This window comes from Vipera berus (assembly GCF_964194415.1).
Source record: "Vipera berus genome assembly, chromosome: 2".
NCBI classification, from domain to species: Eukaryota; Metazoa; Chordata; class Lepidosauria; order Squamata; family Viperidae; genus Vipera; species Vipera berus.
Genome location: NC_138203.1, coordinates 207,206,178 through 207,223,825, shown reverse-complemented (window position 1 = coordinate 207,223,825; position 17,648 = coordinate 207,206,178). Strand labels below are relative to the sequence as shown.

The 17,648-nt window shown below is 36.1% G+C and overlaps 1 protein-coding gene across 1 annotated transcript in view; it reads right to left on the bottom strand.

The window, feature by feature from the left end:
* CDX1 (caudal type homeobox 1) overlaps nt 1-16,530 on the bottom strand; it is a gene marked incomplete at both ends in the record, with an annotated part of 43,269 nt that extends 26,739 nt beyond the window's left edge. The window contains one exon of the mRNA XM_081320537.1: nt 16,101-16,530. Within this exon, the coding sequence (XP_081176663.1) occupies nt 16,101-16,530 (430 nt within the window). The remainder of the gene's footprint in view (nt 1-16,100) is intronic.
* Between the last annotated feature and the right edge of the window lie 1,118 nt (nt 16,531-17,648).

Genomic DNA, 17,648 nt, shown 5'->3' with positions numbered 1-17,648 from the left:
AACATATTTTTAAATGTCTCTGAAATCTTTGGAAGATTACTTTCTTCCAAGTATTTTAGTTTTCTCTCTTGAAGTCTCCTCTTTATCATACAGTTCCTTGTAGAATTCTTTAACTATCTTTTTATTTCATTTTTATATAGTAAATAACCTTTCCCATCAAGTAAATTATGTATCATTTTTTTTCTTTCTGTTTTTTAATTTATAAGCTAGCCATCTTCCCGGCTTGTTGGCATTTTCAAAAAAAAATTGTTTCGCTCTTTTTATCTGTTCTGCCACTTCTTCTGAATCTAACAAATTTAATTTATTTTTATTATGTTCATTTCTCTTTTTAAAGTCTTTTTTGTGGATTTCTTTGCATTTCTGATTCTAACTTTCCAAATTCTACTTTTAATAATACATATTGTTGTTTTCTCTGTTTATTTTTCCTTGCCATATATGTTATAGCTATACCTCTGAAATACGCTTTAGCTGTATCCCATAGATTTTGTACTGTAGTATCTTCTTTTTTATTTTCTTTGAAGAAGAATTCCATTTCTTTTTTTGTTAACTCTATAAATTCTTTTTCCTTTAATATGGAATGATTTAAAGTCCATCTTGGCACTTTTTGTATTCCTTTCCAAGTCATTTTCAAGGGATTATGATGTGCCCATATGCCTGTTTCTATTTCAATGTCCTGAACATTCATTCTCATATCAGCAGTCATCCAAATCATATCAATCCTTGACCAGAATTTCTGGCTATTTGAATAAAAAGTATATTGCAATTTTTGTGGATTCACTTCCCTCCAAACATCTTGAATTACAATTTCCTCTGCCATATCAAAAAAAAGTCTTAGGTCTTCCTCTTCCATTTTTCCGTTTTATTGCTTTTATAATCATTTTTTCCATCTATTATTGCATTGAAATCTCCCAGTAAGCAAACATTTTGATACTCCATTTCTATTATTTTTCTATGTAGGTTTTTGTAAAAATTTTCTTGATTATTATTTGGTGCATAAATTGCCACTAATAATATTTGCTTTTGATGCAGATAAATTTCTACCATTAAAATTCTTCCTTCTTCATCTGAATATACCATTTTAAATTTATTGTCTCTTTAATATATAAAGCAACTCCTCTTTTTTTCTGTTGTGCTGATGCATAATAAAGTTTTCCAATTTTTGGATATTCCAATAATTTATGATGCTGTTCTTTTATATGTGTTTCTTGCAAACAAATTATATCCAAATTCAATTTCCATAATTTCCTAAAAATCTTATTTCTTTTAATTGGAGAATTCAATCTATTTATGTTCACTGAGAAGATTCCATTTTCTTTATCCATTTCCATTTATTTATATTTCGGTCTAGTAGATCTAGTAGTCCTTTGTTCTCTGGCAAATCTTCACCCTTTTGGTCAGTTGCTCCTTGAATCCTCTCTTCTGTTTGTTTCTGCTCCTTACTCTTCCCTTGACTTAATTCTACTCCTTCATCTAAGATTGACCTATTCCTCACTTCAAAGTTTTCTGCTTTCCAAATTGAGTCCAGTCTGTACCTTGTATTGTTCCAGTTTATTAAGATACCTTCCGGCATCAACCATCTAAAATTTATGCCATTGGCAATCAATTTCATGGTCAAAAAATGGTACTGTCTTCTTGTATCTCTAACTCTCTTAGGTATCTGCTTTAAGACCACAATTTCTTTATTTTTTATATTGTATTGGTTCATCTCTAACTTTCTATAGTATTTCTTTTCTTGTTGTCTTCTTTGCAAACTGTACATGTACTTCTCTTGGCAGTTTATTTCTTCTTGCATAGCTTGAATTGAAGCGAAATATGTCATCTAACTCATATAGGGAACGGTTGCTGGAATTGGGTATGTGTAGTTTAACGAAGAGAAGGGTGATAGCAGTGTTCCAATATCTCAGGGGCTGCCACAAAGAAGAGGGAGTCAAGCTGTTCTCCAAAGCACCTGAAAGCAGGACAAGAAGCAACGGATGGAAACTAGTCAAGGAGAGAAGCAACCTAGAACTAAGGAGAAACTTCCTGACAGTTAGAACAACTAACCAGTGGAACAACCTGCCTCCAGAAGTGGTGAATGCTCCAAAACTGGAAGTTTTTAAGAAGAGACTGGCCAGCCGTTTGCCTGAAATGGTAAGGGTTTCCTGCCTGAGCAGGGAGTTGGACTAGATGACCTCCAAGGTCCCTTCCAAATTATTATTATTATTATTATTATTATTATTATTATTATTATTATTATTATTATTATTATTATTATTATTTGAATTTCTCCTCGATCTGCCTTCAAAGTCTCCTCTAGGATGTCAATAATCACCTCTGCTATGTTTTCTTCTCTATCCTCAGGAATGTTTTGAAATCTTAAATAATGTTCTGCTTTTTCCATCTCTAAAATCTTAATAGCATTCTCTAATTTTTCATTTTCTTGTAGTAATATTTCTATCTTTTTATCATTCTCATCTGTTTTTTCTTCAATTTTGTGTATCTTGTTGATTTTTTATTATCATTTGATTCTGAGTTTCAAATTTTCCCTTTATATCCAAAATTTCTTCATTTAATTTCTCCAGTTTACTTTGTTTACTTCTGTGATTTTCTTGCATTTCTAAATGGTTCTTCTTGATTCTTTAACATAAGATCTTGAAGAAATTTTAATGAAGTCTGTGTTTCACTTTGAGCAGTATTTATTTTTTCATGTTGCAACATTGCTTCAATAGATCCCTGTGTTGTAGGACTGGATTGTCCTACTGAGGGTGCAGAAGAAGTTTTCTTCATGAGTCTAGTAATATTTGATGAAGTCATTTTACAGCTTACAATCTGAAGCCAAAACAACATCTGTTTAAATTTAGCCAAATTCAATAGAAGTAGCTTTGAATCTCAATCTCACAACCAGTCAGTCTTATCATTTGCAGGTGTCTTTTGTCAAGGTTAACTTCAGTCGACAACAGTATATCAGAAATTTCGTTCTTCTTTCACCACTAGATGTCCTCCTTGGTTTATTTATCAATGTCCAATATTTTTAACAAAGTGTCTTTCATCCCTTTATAATTACTCGCCGCTCTTAAATCTTCTAGGGGTCTTTACTTTCCAGACCTTTCCCATCAGGGGCTCAACATTTATAATCCTCAAGGAGAAGGAAAGAGAAAATCTTGCTCACCCAGCTTCAGCATGCTGTTGAAATTCCGCTGATTTATAGTCCTTTTTGTTCCTGTTGGAGACGGCTATGGCTGGTAGATCTTAACAGCCTTTTCCTTCGTTTTTCCAGAGGGTCCTACAGTTCGCTCCGATTGGGTGCCCCCTGATCTGAGCTTCTGAAGTATCCCTCCTCCTTCATTGCACCTCCAGGGCAACTTTCTGACCCTTTAAGAGTCACTAGATGAAGAAAAACCAAGCTGGAAAGCCAAGCACCAGCTTTTCCCAGTTGTCCCAATGGCTGCCAAACAGGAACTCCTACTTTGCTCTACTTTTACCTAGGGCACATGGCTTATATCCTATAATTCCCTGTATAATTCTCTTTGTCAACTCAGAAGAAAATCATATTGAACTCAATGGGTCTTTGTGCTAAAAAGAGAATACAAGATTGCAGCCTTAATAACCTCCTCAGTGTTAAATTCACTATTATTACCAACCATAGCCAATTTTAACCTTTTAAACCTACATTTTAATCTGCTTGCCTTCTCTCTATTTTTCTTCTCTGCTTTTCTTTCTGCTCTTTCCTTATTTACTGTTTTTCACCTCTGTTTTCCTGTTATGAAATAACAATAAAAAAAGAAAAAATAGTGTCATTAGTGTGGTTAATTTTATATTACTGTGAGACACTGTGGATTAGGTGCTGACCTGTTTTTTTAGGTCAAACGTTGCTGTAGTTTTAAATAATATTAACTGCTATGTCATATTTATTACAATATTTCCAATGGAATTGCAATTTTATTTTTACACAAGCTTTGAAAAATGCATGAAAAATGCATGAAAAATGATATAGAAATATAGTAATACAAAAGTATCTTCAACATACAGATTTGTCAGGCATATTACAATTAAAATAGAACAATAAAACAAAGAATCATTTAAATCACTTTTGAAAGAAATAATTATATGAGAATATAAGGATTACAGTGCAAATCTTTTAAAGACAAATGTATCCACTCACACACATATTTAAAACCAAAGGAATGTTGTGTCATCTGTATCATTATGGAAAGGAAATTTTAAAATATTTTAAAAGGCTACTGGTTACTCAGAACATCTCAAGTCAGCTCAGTAGCATGCTGTGGTTAATAATTTAAGAAAGAGTTCTATGTGTATGTGCATAGTTGTGTGTGTGTGTGTGTGTGTGTGTGTGTGTGTAATATATATATACACACATACATATACATATACATGCATACATACATACATACATACATACATACATACATACATACACTTCTGTGTGTATCTCTATATGCATTGCAAAAGTTATTACCACCATCAGGGCTTTGATGGTATATGTTCCACACTGAAAAATTTAAAAATCCAGAATGAATGATTGAATGTAAGAATGAAATATAAAATCAACAGTTGAGTTTTTAAAGAGTTCATTAACTTAAAATGCACCTGAACCACTAGTGTAAAACTAAAATATATTTATATATAGCATTTGAATATGTCTGAGTTTCTGCATTGATAGCTGCATTGATAGTTACCAAGCAAATATTTCTAGGAGTGTTCATTTCAATTGTAATGAATTATATTGTGCAATATTAAAATGCAGATTTCTCATAGCATTCAAATATTTACTTTCATTATTTTTACTACCACTTCCATCAACAGACAGAACAAGAAGAACCAAACTTCAATGTTATCTATAATAAAATAAGAGTACTGTTGTGGGATCATTACTCCAACTAAAATATAGAAATTACACTACAATGTTGATATCACAATTCAAGGAAGGGGACAGTTTGAAGCTCAAATACATAAACATTTACTGGTTATAAATACTGAGAGCAATAAAATCATAAAATTAGTGAATGTTTGCAATTAAGAATTGCAAGATTTCCACAAGTATTTTGTGAACATTCACAGCAGAGATTAAAAGCCAGAATGTAAATCTGCACAAAAGGTTTTTACCTTTCCTTATCACTGTTTCATTACACATTTTTAATCCAGCAACATTAATATAATCACAGTCTAAGAAAGTTAATTAAATATTCTAATTTTGGCTTTATATTGTAAATTATATTTTAATCCATCCAGAGTTGCTGCAGCACAGAAATGTAATAACTAAATAAATTTAGCATCGGGTTTTGCTGGAATATATTTTATTCCCTAACTACAGTCACTTAAAAATAAGATCTTTACTGTGTTTTAAATTGCAGTTTCTTTCTAGTAAGTAGTATATTTTATATATCAGCTAACTAGGGCTGATAGTTGAGTTCAATGACATTTAGGAGAGCTACACATGATAGTGTTACTACATTATTAACAAGTTCAATAAAACTATGAAATGCTCACTTTTTTTCTATTGCACTGCTAATAGTGTTTGCGGGAAATAACAATGACAGCAAAATTACAATATGCATGAGGCAACATTATTTTGCCATTATTGTGGCTTGTTGGAGATGTCACTGAGAATTGCAGACACGTTTATTCCCTCTTTCACAGTTTTGTAATTCCACTCTGTCTTCATATCTCTGGCTTTTCTATCCTTTATGAAACTAGCATTACAAAAAAAGTAGAACAAATTTAATAAAAGATTCAGCTTGATGGCTGAAGTATTGAGTACTTGAAATACTTCAGCAAATTGCTATTTCTTTCACATGGCAAGGAGTCTGCACTTGGATGGGATAATTTCAACAGAGAAAATAGCAGGAAAGGGGGCTTCAGCATCATAGTATAAAGATGAATATCTATGATGGGCATTTATTTTCTATGATGGGCATTTATTTTCTATGATCTACCATACCACCTAATGTAACCATAAGGTGACTTTATTTTTAAAACAAGTTGGGTGACAGATGCTGCTTAATATGCTCTAAAGGTATAAATAAAAAAATTATTTATGTGCCATTGGTGCCAATTCTTAGTGACCGCATATTTTTTTCTCCATAATAATGGAGAAAACCTGGCCATTTGGATCTTCTGCTCATCACCACTATAACTGAGGTTGTCCACCTTGCTGCTCGTTGTCCTCTTCTTTCCTTCCAGTTTCTCAGCACCTTCTCCAGAAAATTAGGTCTTGGCTTAACATATCCAAAGTTGGATAATTGAAGCCTCTTCATTTGTGCCATAAATGAGAACTCTGGTTTAATATCTTTAACAATTCATTTATTTGTTTTCTTGGAGGTCTATGGTATTCTTGGATGTCTTCTCCAATATCTCTAAAAGTTACTGCAGATATAATTAATGTGATAATAGTATCCCGCTCTGTATCTCTACCCAAAGTTAAACAGATGTGAGCATCTCCTGTTTCTATGTCTTAAACATTTGAAGGAATGCCTGGGGTCTGACTGCTTTCCAGCAATTACAGAATTCTATTGGTACAGAACCTTCTGCTTCCATGGAAGGTTGTCAGTCCTGTGAGGTGGACCAGACTTAAAACAAAAATAAAAGCCATGTAGGTGAAGACTACTCTTATTATAATAGCTATAGTACAAAATCATGCAAGTATGAACATGCTTACCTGCTTCCTCACTTATGTGACCTAGAAATGGCCTTTCCCGAGACATTTTTTTCAAATTAGTTTCTTGGCCCAAGTTCAAGTGTCTCCCCTTACTTAACTGTTGCCTTGGTAGCAACTTTTTCTCCTGTCCTTTAAAGTCCATTCCCTATGCTTTCTACCAAGCTCCATCTACAGAGTCCTCATTTAATGACAACTTCTTCAGTAACCATTCTAGGTTACCACAGCACTGAATGACGGAACTTAAAACCGTTCTTCATAGTTGTTGCCGCCACTGCTTCCTTGTGGTCATGTGATTGCAACTTGGACACTATCCTAATTATGGTGGCGGCAGCATCCCACAACTACGTGATCGTCATTTGCAACCTTCACTGCCGCCTCCCAAAAAGTGAAGTCAATGGAGAAAGTGACAGGAAGCTGCCAATGGCAATCACATGACTCCAGCCTAGCATCCTTGCTTCCTGGATCCTGGGGTGCTGAAAACAGTGAGTCAGTTCTTGTTTTTCCTTGGGCTATTTTATTGGGGCTACAGCTGAAGACAACATGGAAGCTGCAAAACAGAATGCTGCTTGTTGACATGTGCTAGCCAGTTCAATAGTTAACTTTCCAAGCCTAGTTTGGGATGCTGATAATTATTGACAAATCTTTATACACCTTGGCCTTTTGTTAACTCCTCTAAATAGAATCTTCCTGCCTTGCCAAATCTAGCTGGGAAAAGATTTTTGGATACCCATCCTGTGGGAAATCTGTGAAGCTGCATCCCCTCTCTGTGATACAGCATGATGCTTGAAGTGAAGTTGGTCCCCACCTTGCTATCTTTTCAAAAACTACTATAAGTGGGTAAGGAGATTTTTCAGTGTGATCCATATATTACACAAACTTTAAAATTGAAGTTTAAAAATTAAAATTACTTAATATCTTATCTGTAACACTGATGCATTATCTACATGATGCAGTACATTTGTTATATTATTCCAGATACTCAGGCTAGATTAAATCAATGGCTCTTGAGTTATTAGCCTACATTTTACGTGTTTAAGTTTACCAGTAACTTTAACCAACTGATTTCAAACCCTAAGCTAAATACAAAGTTACAATAAATTGTATGAAATTTGATACAAGATTATTAAAGGATGTATCTTTTAATGTTATCTGACCACCTAAATAATACTAAAAAGTAACTCCTTAAAGGTCCTCTCTCCTGGTTAGAAATTGCAATACCAACCCATTATTTTTCTAGCAGCATCTAACACCTGCTGCCGGCGTCAACTCCCCTCCGCCCTGTGCGTTCCCACAGAGAGGGCCTCCTCAGGGTGCCTCCGGTAAGGGAATGCCGACTGGCGGCCCCCAGGGGGAGGGCCTTCTCTGTGGGCGCTCCGGCACTATGGAATCAACTGCCGGTGGAGCTCCGGATGACATCAGACCTCCGAACCTTCCGTCGTGACCTGAAGACCCACCTATTTGAATTAGCTGGTCTGGCCTGATGGGGGAACATGGGCTTTTAAAATTGTTGTTCTTAGCATTGTATTATTGTTTTTTAACTGGGCATTGGTTTAATCTTATTTTAACTTTTATATCGTAATTTATATATGCCCTGTGAACCGCCCTGAGTCCCTAGGGAGAAGGGCGGTATACAAATTAAATAAAATCTAAATCTAAAATCTATTTTCCTATAACATTACCAAGCTATTTATACTGGGGCTAAGCAAAAACTTACAATTTGCAAAAAATTATGATTTATTATTTACATAATTAAGATGTTCATATTTGTAGGGCAAATGATAATTTCCTACTATAGTAGCAACAAGATGCCAATTATTGATCTATTTAGGCTAATGTGGTCACAGCAATTCATAATTTTTATTTATCTTTTATCTTGTCTAAAGATTTTTATTTATTACAAAAGTTGTAATAAGTTGTCCCTTTGATTACATATAACTTTATCAGTCATTCATGTAAATGACATGTTTTACCTGCACTGTACTAACTGAAATCAAAGTAATTTTTATCAATATTTTGGAATATTTTTAGCTCAGTGGGGTCCTTGCACTGAGGATGTTACCTAGTTGAGTAATGAAACACCTGCAAGAAAACAACTAAGGTCAGAGAGAAACAATGACCCCAACCAAATTAGATAGACGGATAAGATGTGTAGTTGGAATATTAGATTTTGTTATAAAAAAGGGAAAATATAGAAGTTGAGGTGAGGGAAACTCTGGTCACCTAAAGCTTGGAAATTATAATACCAAAGGTTAAGTTGAATATTGAGGGGAAATTAAAGCCTGGGGGAAAAGCAATAACAGGACATTGATTGTATATAAGGATTGAATGCAGACACAATTAAGATATGTATCAGCTAAAAATTATTGATAAATGTAACAAAGATGGTTTTACTTAGTTGATATCAATAAGAACTATATTAGCTCAATATGAGATAGTAGATATTAAGGGAAACATCTGCAAGAAAACAACTAAGGTCAGAGAACAACAATGACCCCAAATTAATTTGTATCGGCAATTATTTCAATTGGCATTACTTCAAATTAGCATTAAAATTTTCACTATATAGACTTATATATGACTTACCTAATTTGAATTTCCTGCATATTTTTTTAAAAAACCTCTTCAGGCCATTACACCCTAATTACAAGACAATTCCAACCATTTTTCAAAATACAGATAGTCCTTGACTTGTAACTATTTGTTTAGCAATTGTTCAAAGTTACAACGGCACTGAAAAAAGTGGCATATATTTATGACGGTTGCAATTCCCAAGGTCGGGTGATCAATTATTGCAATCTTCTGACAAAGTCAATGGGGAAGTCAGATTCACAAAACAATCATGTTACTAATTTAACAACTGCAGTGATTCACTTAACAACTGTGGCAAGGAAGGTTGTAAAATGGGGCAAAATTCACTTATTTATTGTCTTGCTTAGCAGCAGAAATTTTGGGCTCAGTTGTAATCATAAATAGAGGACTACCTATATTGACAAAACAGTAACTACACTAAAAAAAATCCATACACAATAAAACAAGAACTGAAAAACTGAAAAAAGGAATAGGATTTTAAGATGCTAAACATACACACACATACATCTTATATATTATAGTTATCAGTAATCACTGCTTTGCTAATAAATACCACAGACTACTATATTATTCTACTCTATTATTGTTGTTGTAATTTATTACATATTGCTTTTTTGAAAACAGACAAATCACAGATCTTCAAAATACATTCCTTAACATCTGGAATAATATAACTTTTCCAATTTCTTAATATAATATTTGAGCCATTTCCTCTATAACCATATTTATGACAAAGTCAAGTTTCAAAATGTGGGACATAATTCAATATTACATTAATATCTTTAACATTTAAAGATTTCCCCATAAAGTTATGTAAATTAAAATACGATTTCCAAAATAAAACCTCAACTTTATTTTACTTCCAACAAGAAATCTTATGTCCATTGTTTCAAGTATATTCTTTGGGAAGTCTAATATTCTCTAAATACAGTTTTTTGATAAATCAACCATAATCTCAAAACTATTGACACTATTTTAATGTTTTAAAGATATGAAGCCATTGATAGGCATTATAGAAGATTCTAGATCCTTAATCCATATTTGGAATAACCCAGAAGGATCCATTTTAAAATTATACTTAAGTTTTCAATAAAAAAATTAAGAGTTTTACTTCCCTTTGAAGGAGACTATCTCAGGTTCCTTTGAAGTGGCCAAAGAGCCTGTCCTACATTGGTTGATTAATATATCCTTAAATTGAAGATACTGCTACTGTTGTGAAGCTGAAGATGAAATTCAATTTGAACTTGGGTGAAATTCTTAAAACAATCATTATATAATAATGATTTAAGGTCATATTTCACCCATGATAGTCTATAAACAATAATCAAAGAAATTGTTATAGTGTTATTGGTGTTGTCAACAAGAACAGCAATTTTACTGGAATAAGCTATTCCAATCATGTCTGGTTTTTAACAGCATACAGATCTTCATTAATGAGTTATAGTTTTAGCTGCCATTTTCATTATTTTTTCTTTTAAAATAAACATTTCATTTATTCAGTTCCCTGAAACTCTATGTTCTACCATCATTTCATATAAATATCAAATCAAAACAAAATTTATACTATCTTGAATGTAAGGATTAAAGTTTAATCTGAAAGATGAACCTTAAGTAGAAGCAATTTTAGTTGCATGCTGTGGCAATAACTTGTGATTCAGAAATTATGAGGATCAGTTTTGGAAAAACTATAAAATCTTCTGAACTTTTTTTATCACTAGGTTTCATACTACAGTAATAATAAAAAGGATCCTTAGATTTGTCTGTTTCAATGTAATAGTATTTTTACTTTTTAAAAAATCAAGTTTAGCAATTTTATGATAAAGGATATTTTCAAACATTTTTATATTATTTTTTCACACATTTCTTAGGAGCGGCTAGATTTGTTAAAAATGGCATTTATTGTGTATTGAAACAAAGTTGATATGTGTAACTTTTTAATGCTATTATGTATTATATATCTATATTTCTCTATATATTAAAAAGATTTTCTTCTGTAGTTTGTTTTGTAATATGGTATGTTACTTTACAGGGTGTTTAAGAAATAAAGAGATCAATTGCATTAAAGAAAAATGATTTCCTTGATTGTAATCTAGAAGATTGTAAAAAAAATATCTTGAGTTTTGTTTTCTATGAAATTAATTTAATTTAGTTAGTGGTAATTCAGTTTGTATTTCTGTCTTAGTATAATTCTATTGTGTTTTTATTTTATGCAAAATCTGAAATAGTTTTATTTTCTTTGTTACTATTACAAAATAAAGCAAAACCTCCAAATTGTTTGACCTAGTTTTGATAAATTTAAGATGGTATCAAGTCTTTCATTTAAAATCCTTTCCAGGTTAAGAAAAAGGCTCTGAAGTTAACCATTCAGATAACAAAAGTGTGATTCTCCCATTAATTATTAGTCTTGCGGGCTCTTAGTAAACAATCTAACAAGTTGAAAGAGCAATGCCCAAAATGTGTTACTATGGATTAATATATCCAGTCTGAAACCTGGATAACTAAATCGTATGAATATAAAGATGCGAAAAATGTTATGTAATGATTCCATTACATAAATAGACTCTGCATTCTTGTTGTATTAGACGTGTGATCATCCGCATATTAAATGCTACAAAAGCGGTAACTGCCTCCATCAGGTTTCCTTATCAACCCTCAATGAAATAGCCCATAAATTTGGGGATTCTCAGAGCAAAGCAGCAGCAATGTAGAGGGAAGGTAAGATCTCTTCCACCAGTTCCTTCATCAGTGTGTCACATTTCAATATTAGCCAGAGCCTGTAAGATAAACTAAGTACCCTACCCCGATCGCTAATGATTCAGCACCCAATTTGATTTGCGCTAACTTGCTGTATGATCACAGACCACAAAGAAGGTTGAAGAAAGTAAATTATCCTGGGATCGTTTTTATCACACAACTTCTAGAGTATCAGGGAGCAAATAATAAGGAAGCCATCATTTTTTTGCTGTGGAGGTATTCAGTAAACGTTGTGCAAGGCAGTCACTACATGCTACATGAAAGGAGATACATTTTTGTGACAGATGAATACCTGCATGAACAAAACAAACAAAAACCCCTAGCCTCCATTCCAGACTGCATGGAGAATATATATTTTTCCTGAATGTAAATTTCATTGACCCCAAGGGGCAGCTACTTCTGAAGAAAGGTATTCTAATGGAGTCTTCTTGCTTTCAATGGGAGTGTAAAGGGCATAAACTTCATTAAACTTCATTCTCTGAAGCCAAGGAAACTTGAAAAGTTTGACTTTTGGGGCCCGTTACAGCGCCAGCCACCGGCCCAATGAAACCTTGGAGCTCAGTTCACAACCACACATCCTTCAATTTTTTTTCCAACCGAAGCCGTCACTGCCATCATCATTTATTAAATTTATATGCCGCCTCACTCCCAACGGACGACGCCTTAAGAGTCCTGCACGCTTATGCTGCAGTTTTCAGCGCGGCGCCTTATTCCATCTCGTCCTCGTTTCCCCTCACAAACCATCCTCGCGCGAAATATTCTGGTCGCGAGGCCGAGCGTCGTGCCAGCCCAGGAGCCCGAAAGTGCGAGAGCGGCGGTGGCCTCGTATGGGCGGCCCAGACTTGCAGGCCTCCGGGGAAAGTGGAAGTGCCCCCAACTTCAAAGGGCGCCTAGCCGCCAATCCTCAAAGCTGAGAACAAGGAGGCTCGCTGGGCGCCCCGCCGCACGCAGCCCCTCGGCCGATCAGCATAACAAAAGCAGCACGCTTGCAAATTTGCCCCGGGTTTGACTGAGGCGTTCGCAAGGCCTTTCATGAGGCAGGTCGTCGGCCTTGCCGCCTTTGAACTGGGCACCGGTGCAGGAGTCTTTTGTCACCCCAGAATGTTCATTTGCCTTCGCCTGGGGAGAGACTTCCACTTTCCCACCGCGTCACCCCGGGGTCCTCTTAAAAACTCCTTTCTCGCCCTGGGTTCAAGAGTTCAGCGCGGCCGCAAAGTTAGAGGCCGGGTTTCGGCGCTGGAAAGATCCAAAGCTCCCGAGAAAGAACTTGGGAAGGGAAGGAGGCTATTGCCTGAACGGGGTGGGGGAGCAACGAGGTGCACCAGGCTTGGCGGGAAAGTTGTTTCGCGCCTTTTTTTCTGCTCAGAGACGCGAGCTTTTTAGGACGGAACGTATCGCCTAAAATGCGGAGACATTCCTGTCGTCGGAAAATGCAGCGGCGCTCATTTATAGTCAGCCGGTTTGGGCATTTTAAAATATCGAATCCCGTTTGAAAAAACGTAAAAGGTACAATGAACAGCATGTAGGTTCTGCAACATTCAGAACTAATTTTAGTTCACTAGGCTTCGATCAGCAATCTCTAACTTTAGTGGCGTTGAGAGAAGCAAACATTTTGAATGTAGGCTGTGTTAAAGTCAATGACAAATAAAAGGACAAAAAAATGAAACGCCTACATTATTTTTCTCCATTCAGTAATAAATCCCAGCTTTATAACCAAATTTACAATAAAAAGCAAGCTATCTATTAGCATGCATATAGACATCTCTGCAAAGAATCCTATTTTATATTCATAGGGTGGGTTTTTAAAGATGACAGTAGGAAATCAGTTCATATGAGAAGAAAACCCTTTACAAATCTCACCTTTTTATTAAAAAAATAACTGAGCTGAGATCAATGGAGCTTGTTCCCACAAATAAGGGTCATTAAATCACACACACAGTTGCTGTTGCCTGTCCCATAAAAACTTAAGGTGCCATACATTCATTAGTTGAGCCTATTTATTGTGCCATTAGCTTTCACTTCTTAAGAACAGCATTGGGGGAGGGAGCAAATCATGTACTGATAAGCAACTTACATATTCACAAAAAAGTACTTTGTGCTTTCTTGTAGTACAGGAACATCACTATCTCATACACACTTTAACTGACACACAAGATGCCATTATTCTGTATTCACAATAGTTTTTAGATTAGAGAACTACCACCAGTTATAAACTGTAAGGTGGGAATATAACCATTTGAGAAGAGTAGAGAAAGTAAGAATGCAGCTAATAGGCAATAACTATTCTTGTGCAGATGCTTAGATGTGAGCAAACACACAAGGACATTTTGACAGAAATATTAATCAGAAAATAGAAGTTACTACCTTTCCAAATACTGAATTCTACCTGAATTCTTAATAACAGAACAAGAAGTGGTAGAAGATTACATATTTTCATATTTTTATATAGTATGCACCATACTAAATGATGGGAGGGGGAGAGATTTTTTTGAGAAGATTAACATTTGCCCTAGGGCCTAAGGGACATCCTTGAATTATTCCCAAAGTTTCCAGAATGTATACTAAAAGCTTCAAATACTGTACAGGAAGAATAATCTAGTGACATAATACTGCTGGATATTAATGTTAAAGGATAAAGCTAGTATTGAAACATACATCAATATACACCTTATCCAAGCTATGGTAGTGTCCCTATTCATCATATTGAAAGGGGTGCAACAAACAAAAACAGCTAGAATGAAATTTCATTGAAAACAGTAGAATTTGATAACAGTAGCCATACAGAATAAAAACATTCAGTATACAGTGTCATCAAATGTGGAAACCAATGAAAGACAGCTGTACTTTGATGAACACAGTAATGAAGCAGGCAGTTATACACAGTGACCTTTCAGATTTTCCCAAAACTTAACAAAAAAAACCAAATTATTTTTATTGTGATTTCTTCCTGGCTGATTTGCTAAATCACATAGATAACTGCAGACAATTCCAAAAACTTTATTTACCAGAGCCTTCACAATCAGTATTTGATTTTACTCCCTGTGTCAATTATCATTCTCTGTAGAGAGTTTCAGTAAACTAGACTGAGAAAAATGCAGTTTACTACAGCTTTATTTGATGAGAGAAAAATTAACTTGTGACTCAGTGTCAGAATCTGGGTGACGTGTTTGACAATGAAACACGGAAAGACTTAAGTAAAAGGTAGTTCTTGGAAAGTTCTAGTCATTCCTTTCAATGTAAATTAGGGAAATATACAGACTCATACATACACAAACAAACAAACAAACAGAAGCCCATGTACTCTATTATATTTATTTTTATATATTACTCACTCTATTTCCTTGAAATTTCCCCTTTGAGTGTAGCTCTGTAACTTTACCCTGTATACTACTGTATATAACTCCTGCATTACGATTCCCATTTTGACAAAATATATGAACAATTGTGAAACTTGTATTACACTGACTATAAGGTTCATTTGTTCCAAATTCTACCCTGATGTGGTCATCAACTGGGGAGGCCATAGCCAATCACAACATGGGACGATATCTCATCCATTATTGCCCATTCAAGCTGACTAGAATAGGGCTATCTCCCTATTCCTAAGGATCAAGGCTATTTTGGCCAGCGACCAGCTTTCCTATGGCTCCTATCGTTTTAGCCTTGGACTGAACCAAGAACGCTTTGCTTGAGAAACAAAAGACCCTTCCCAAGCCATGGATTCATCAATGGAAGAGTATCCATGTATAACTCCAGGCGTCACATGTGACAAATTGTGTACAACTAGCAAACATTGCATAAGTGGAATTTCCTTCTGTGTAAGGAACCTCCTGGATCTGTAGCCTCCTGGATCTGTAGCCAATCTTGCAAGTATCCCTCCCTTTTCGTGTTAAAATGTAGTTTGACCCCAAATTCTTGTGTCTACAAGTTGATGGGGAAAGATAATGAAGAGTAAACGCTATAAAGTGGCCGGCTCAACCCTGCCGAGAGACGCGAAGGAAAAAGTCGACAGACCGCAGAGAGACTGCTCGTCTCCCGGCCTAAAAGAGACCCCTCCCCGAAGCCAGAGACGGAGGAGAGAAAGAGAGAGACAAATCCTTACCACTGTTGCTGCTAGTGGGAACGTGGCGCCTCATCCACTCATAAGGCGTGCGCCTTTGCGCGTTTGGGGAGAGCTGGGGGACTGGGGCGCTCATGGGCGGAGGCAGTAGTCCAGAGCCGGGTGGCGGAATTGGATTGAAATCCGGGGGGCTGTATCCTAGCTGCCCCGGGCTGGCGACAGAAGAAGGGGCTCCTGCGCCGTAGGAGTGCCAGTCCTCTTTAGTAGGCGGGTACGGAGAGCCCCAGGTACCCGCCGGCTGCCCCTGGTGAGGATCGCTGTTAATCCCGGGCATGTGGTGGTAGCTGGCAAAATCCGAGTACTGAGGGGGCACGGGCACATAATTTGGGGGGCTGAGGTTCAGGCCCGGGTGCCTGACCGGGTTGGGGTACATGTTGGTGTCCTTATCCAACAGATAGCCCACATACATCATCCCCAAGTAGCTCAGCGTGCATAATGTGCCCGGCGCCGCAGCAGCGTCTTCCCTGGCTTGCCTTTGCCGAGAACTCCCAGCCTCTTCCTGATTAACAGTTCACCTGAACTACTTGCTCAGGGTTGGGTTTTTTTTTCTTCTTCCCTTCCCAACTTTGCAAAGGCACCTCCCTGAGGAAAAGCCTTTTTTTATTATTATTGGGCCAACCTCTCGGAGCATTTGCATTGAAAGGCAGGTTTGCATTTCAAAGTCCCGGAATCAAAGTGGAAGCCACTGGGGCGAATTCAAATGGCGCTAAGCAGATAGAAAGGGAGGGGGTGGGGGCTGAAGGTCCTTATAAGGACTGTGCTTAGAGGGCAAGGAAAACCTGAGAAATTCCCAGAGGTACAAAGAATTCCAGGTACAAAAGGACTCATTAGGGAAATGACCCAGGAAGAAAAGAATGTCCGTTGATGTTTCGGTTTTCCCAGACTCCGGGCAAGCTTCGAGGCTCTAACACACAGTCACAGGAGACCCCTCTGCTAACAATTTCAACAATCTAATAATAATAAAAAAAATATCAACAACTGATTTTTAAAAGAGGGAGAACTCCTTAATCTGGTCATCATATTCTCTTGTATTAGCCCTTCAGGCTCATTCTCCCTGCAAAACTAATGTTTAAATCCTCTTGCTTGCTCTGCGCAATGGGGTACATGTTAAGGGGGATTAGTGGTGGCCTATTTATTTTATTTCCACAATGCTCGTCTAACCTGGTGCCCAAAATATGCCTCGGAACAATTACTCCTAGCACAACCAGCCAATATCTTTGGGCAGGTTAGAAATGTTAGGAGTTATAGTTGGATGTTTCTGGACTACAACACCTTGAGGAATATGTCAGCCTTAATCGAGCACCCCAGAAAGTTTGGGCTAAATATGTGGGAACTTCCTAAATCTAAACATTAAAATAAATAACCACAATCAATTTATCCTAAGAAGATCTTTTTCTGCACTTCTTTATTTAAAGAGAGTAAAAGTCACAAACCATTTGTCCATCTGGTTTTCCACTTTGAGCAAAACTAGATTCTTTTTTTTTTAATCAGAGGATTTTGACTAAGGCAAGTCTGAAATCATTATTTTGT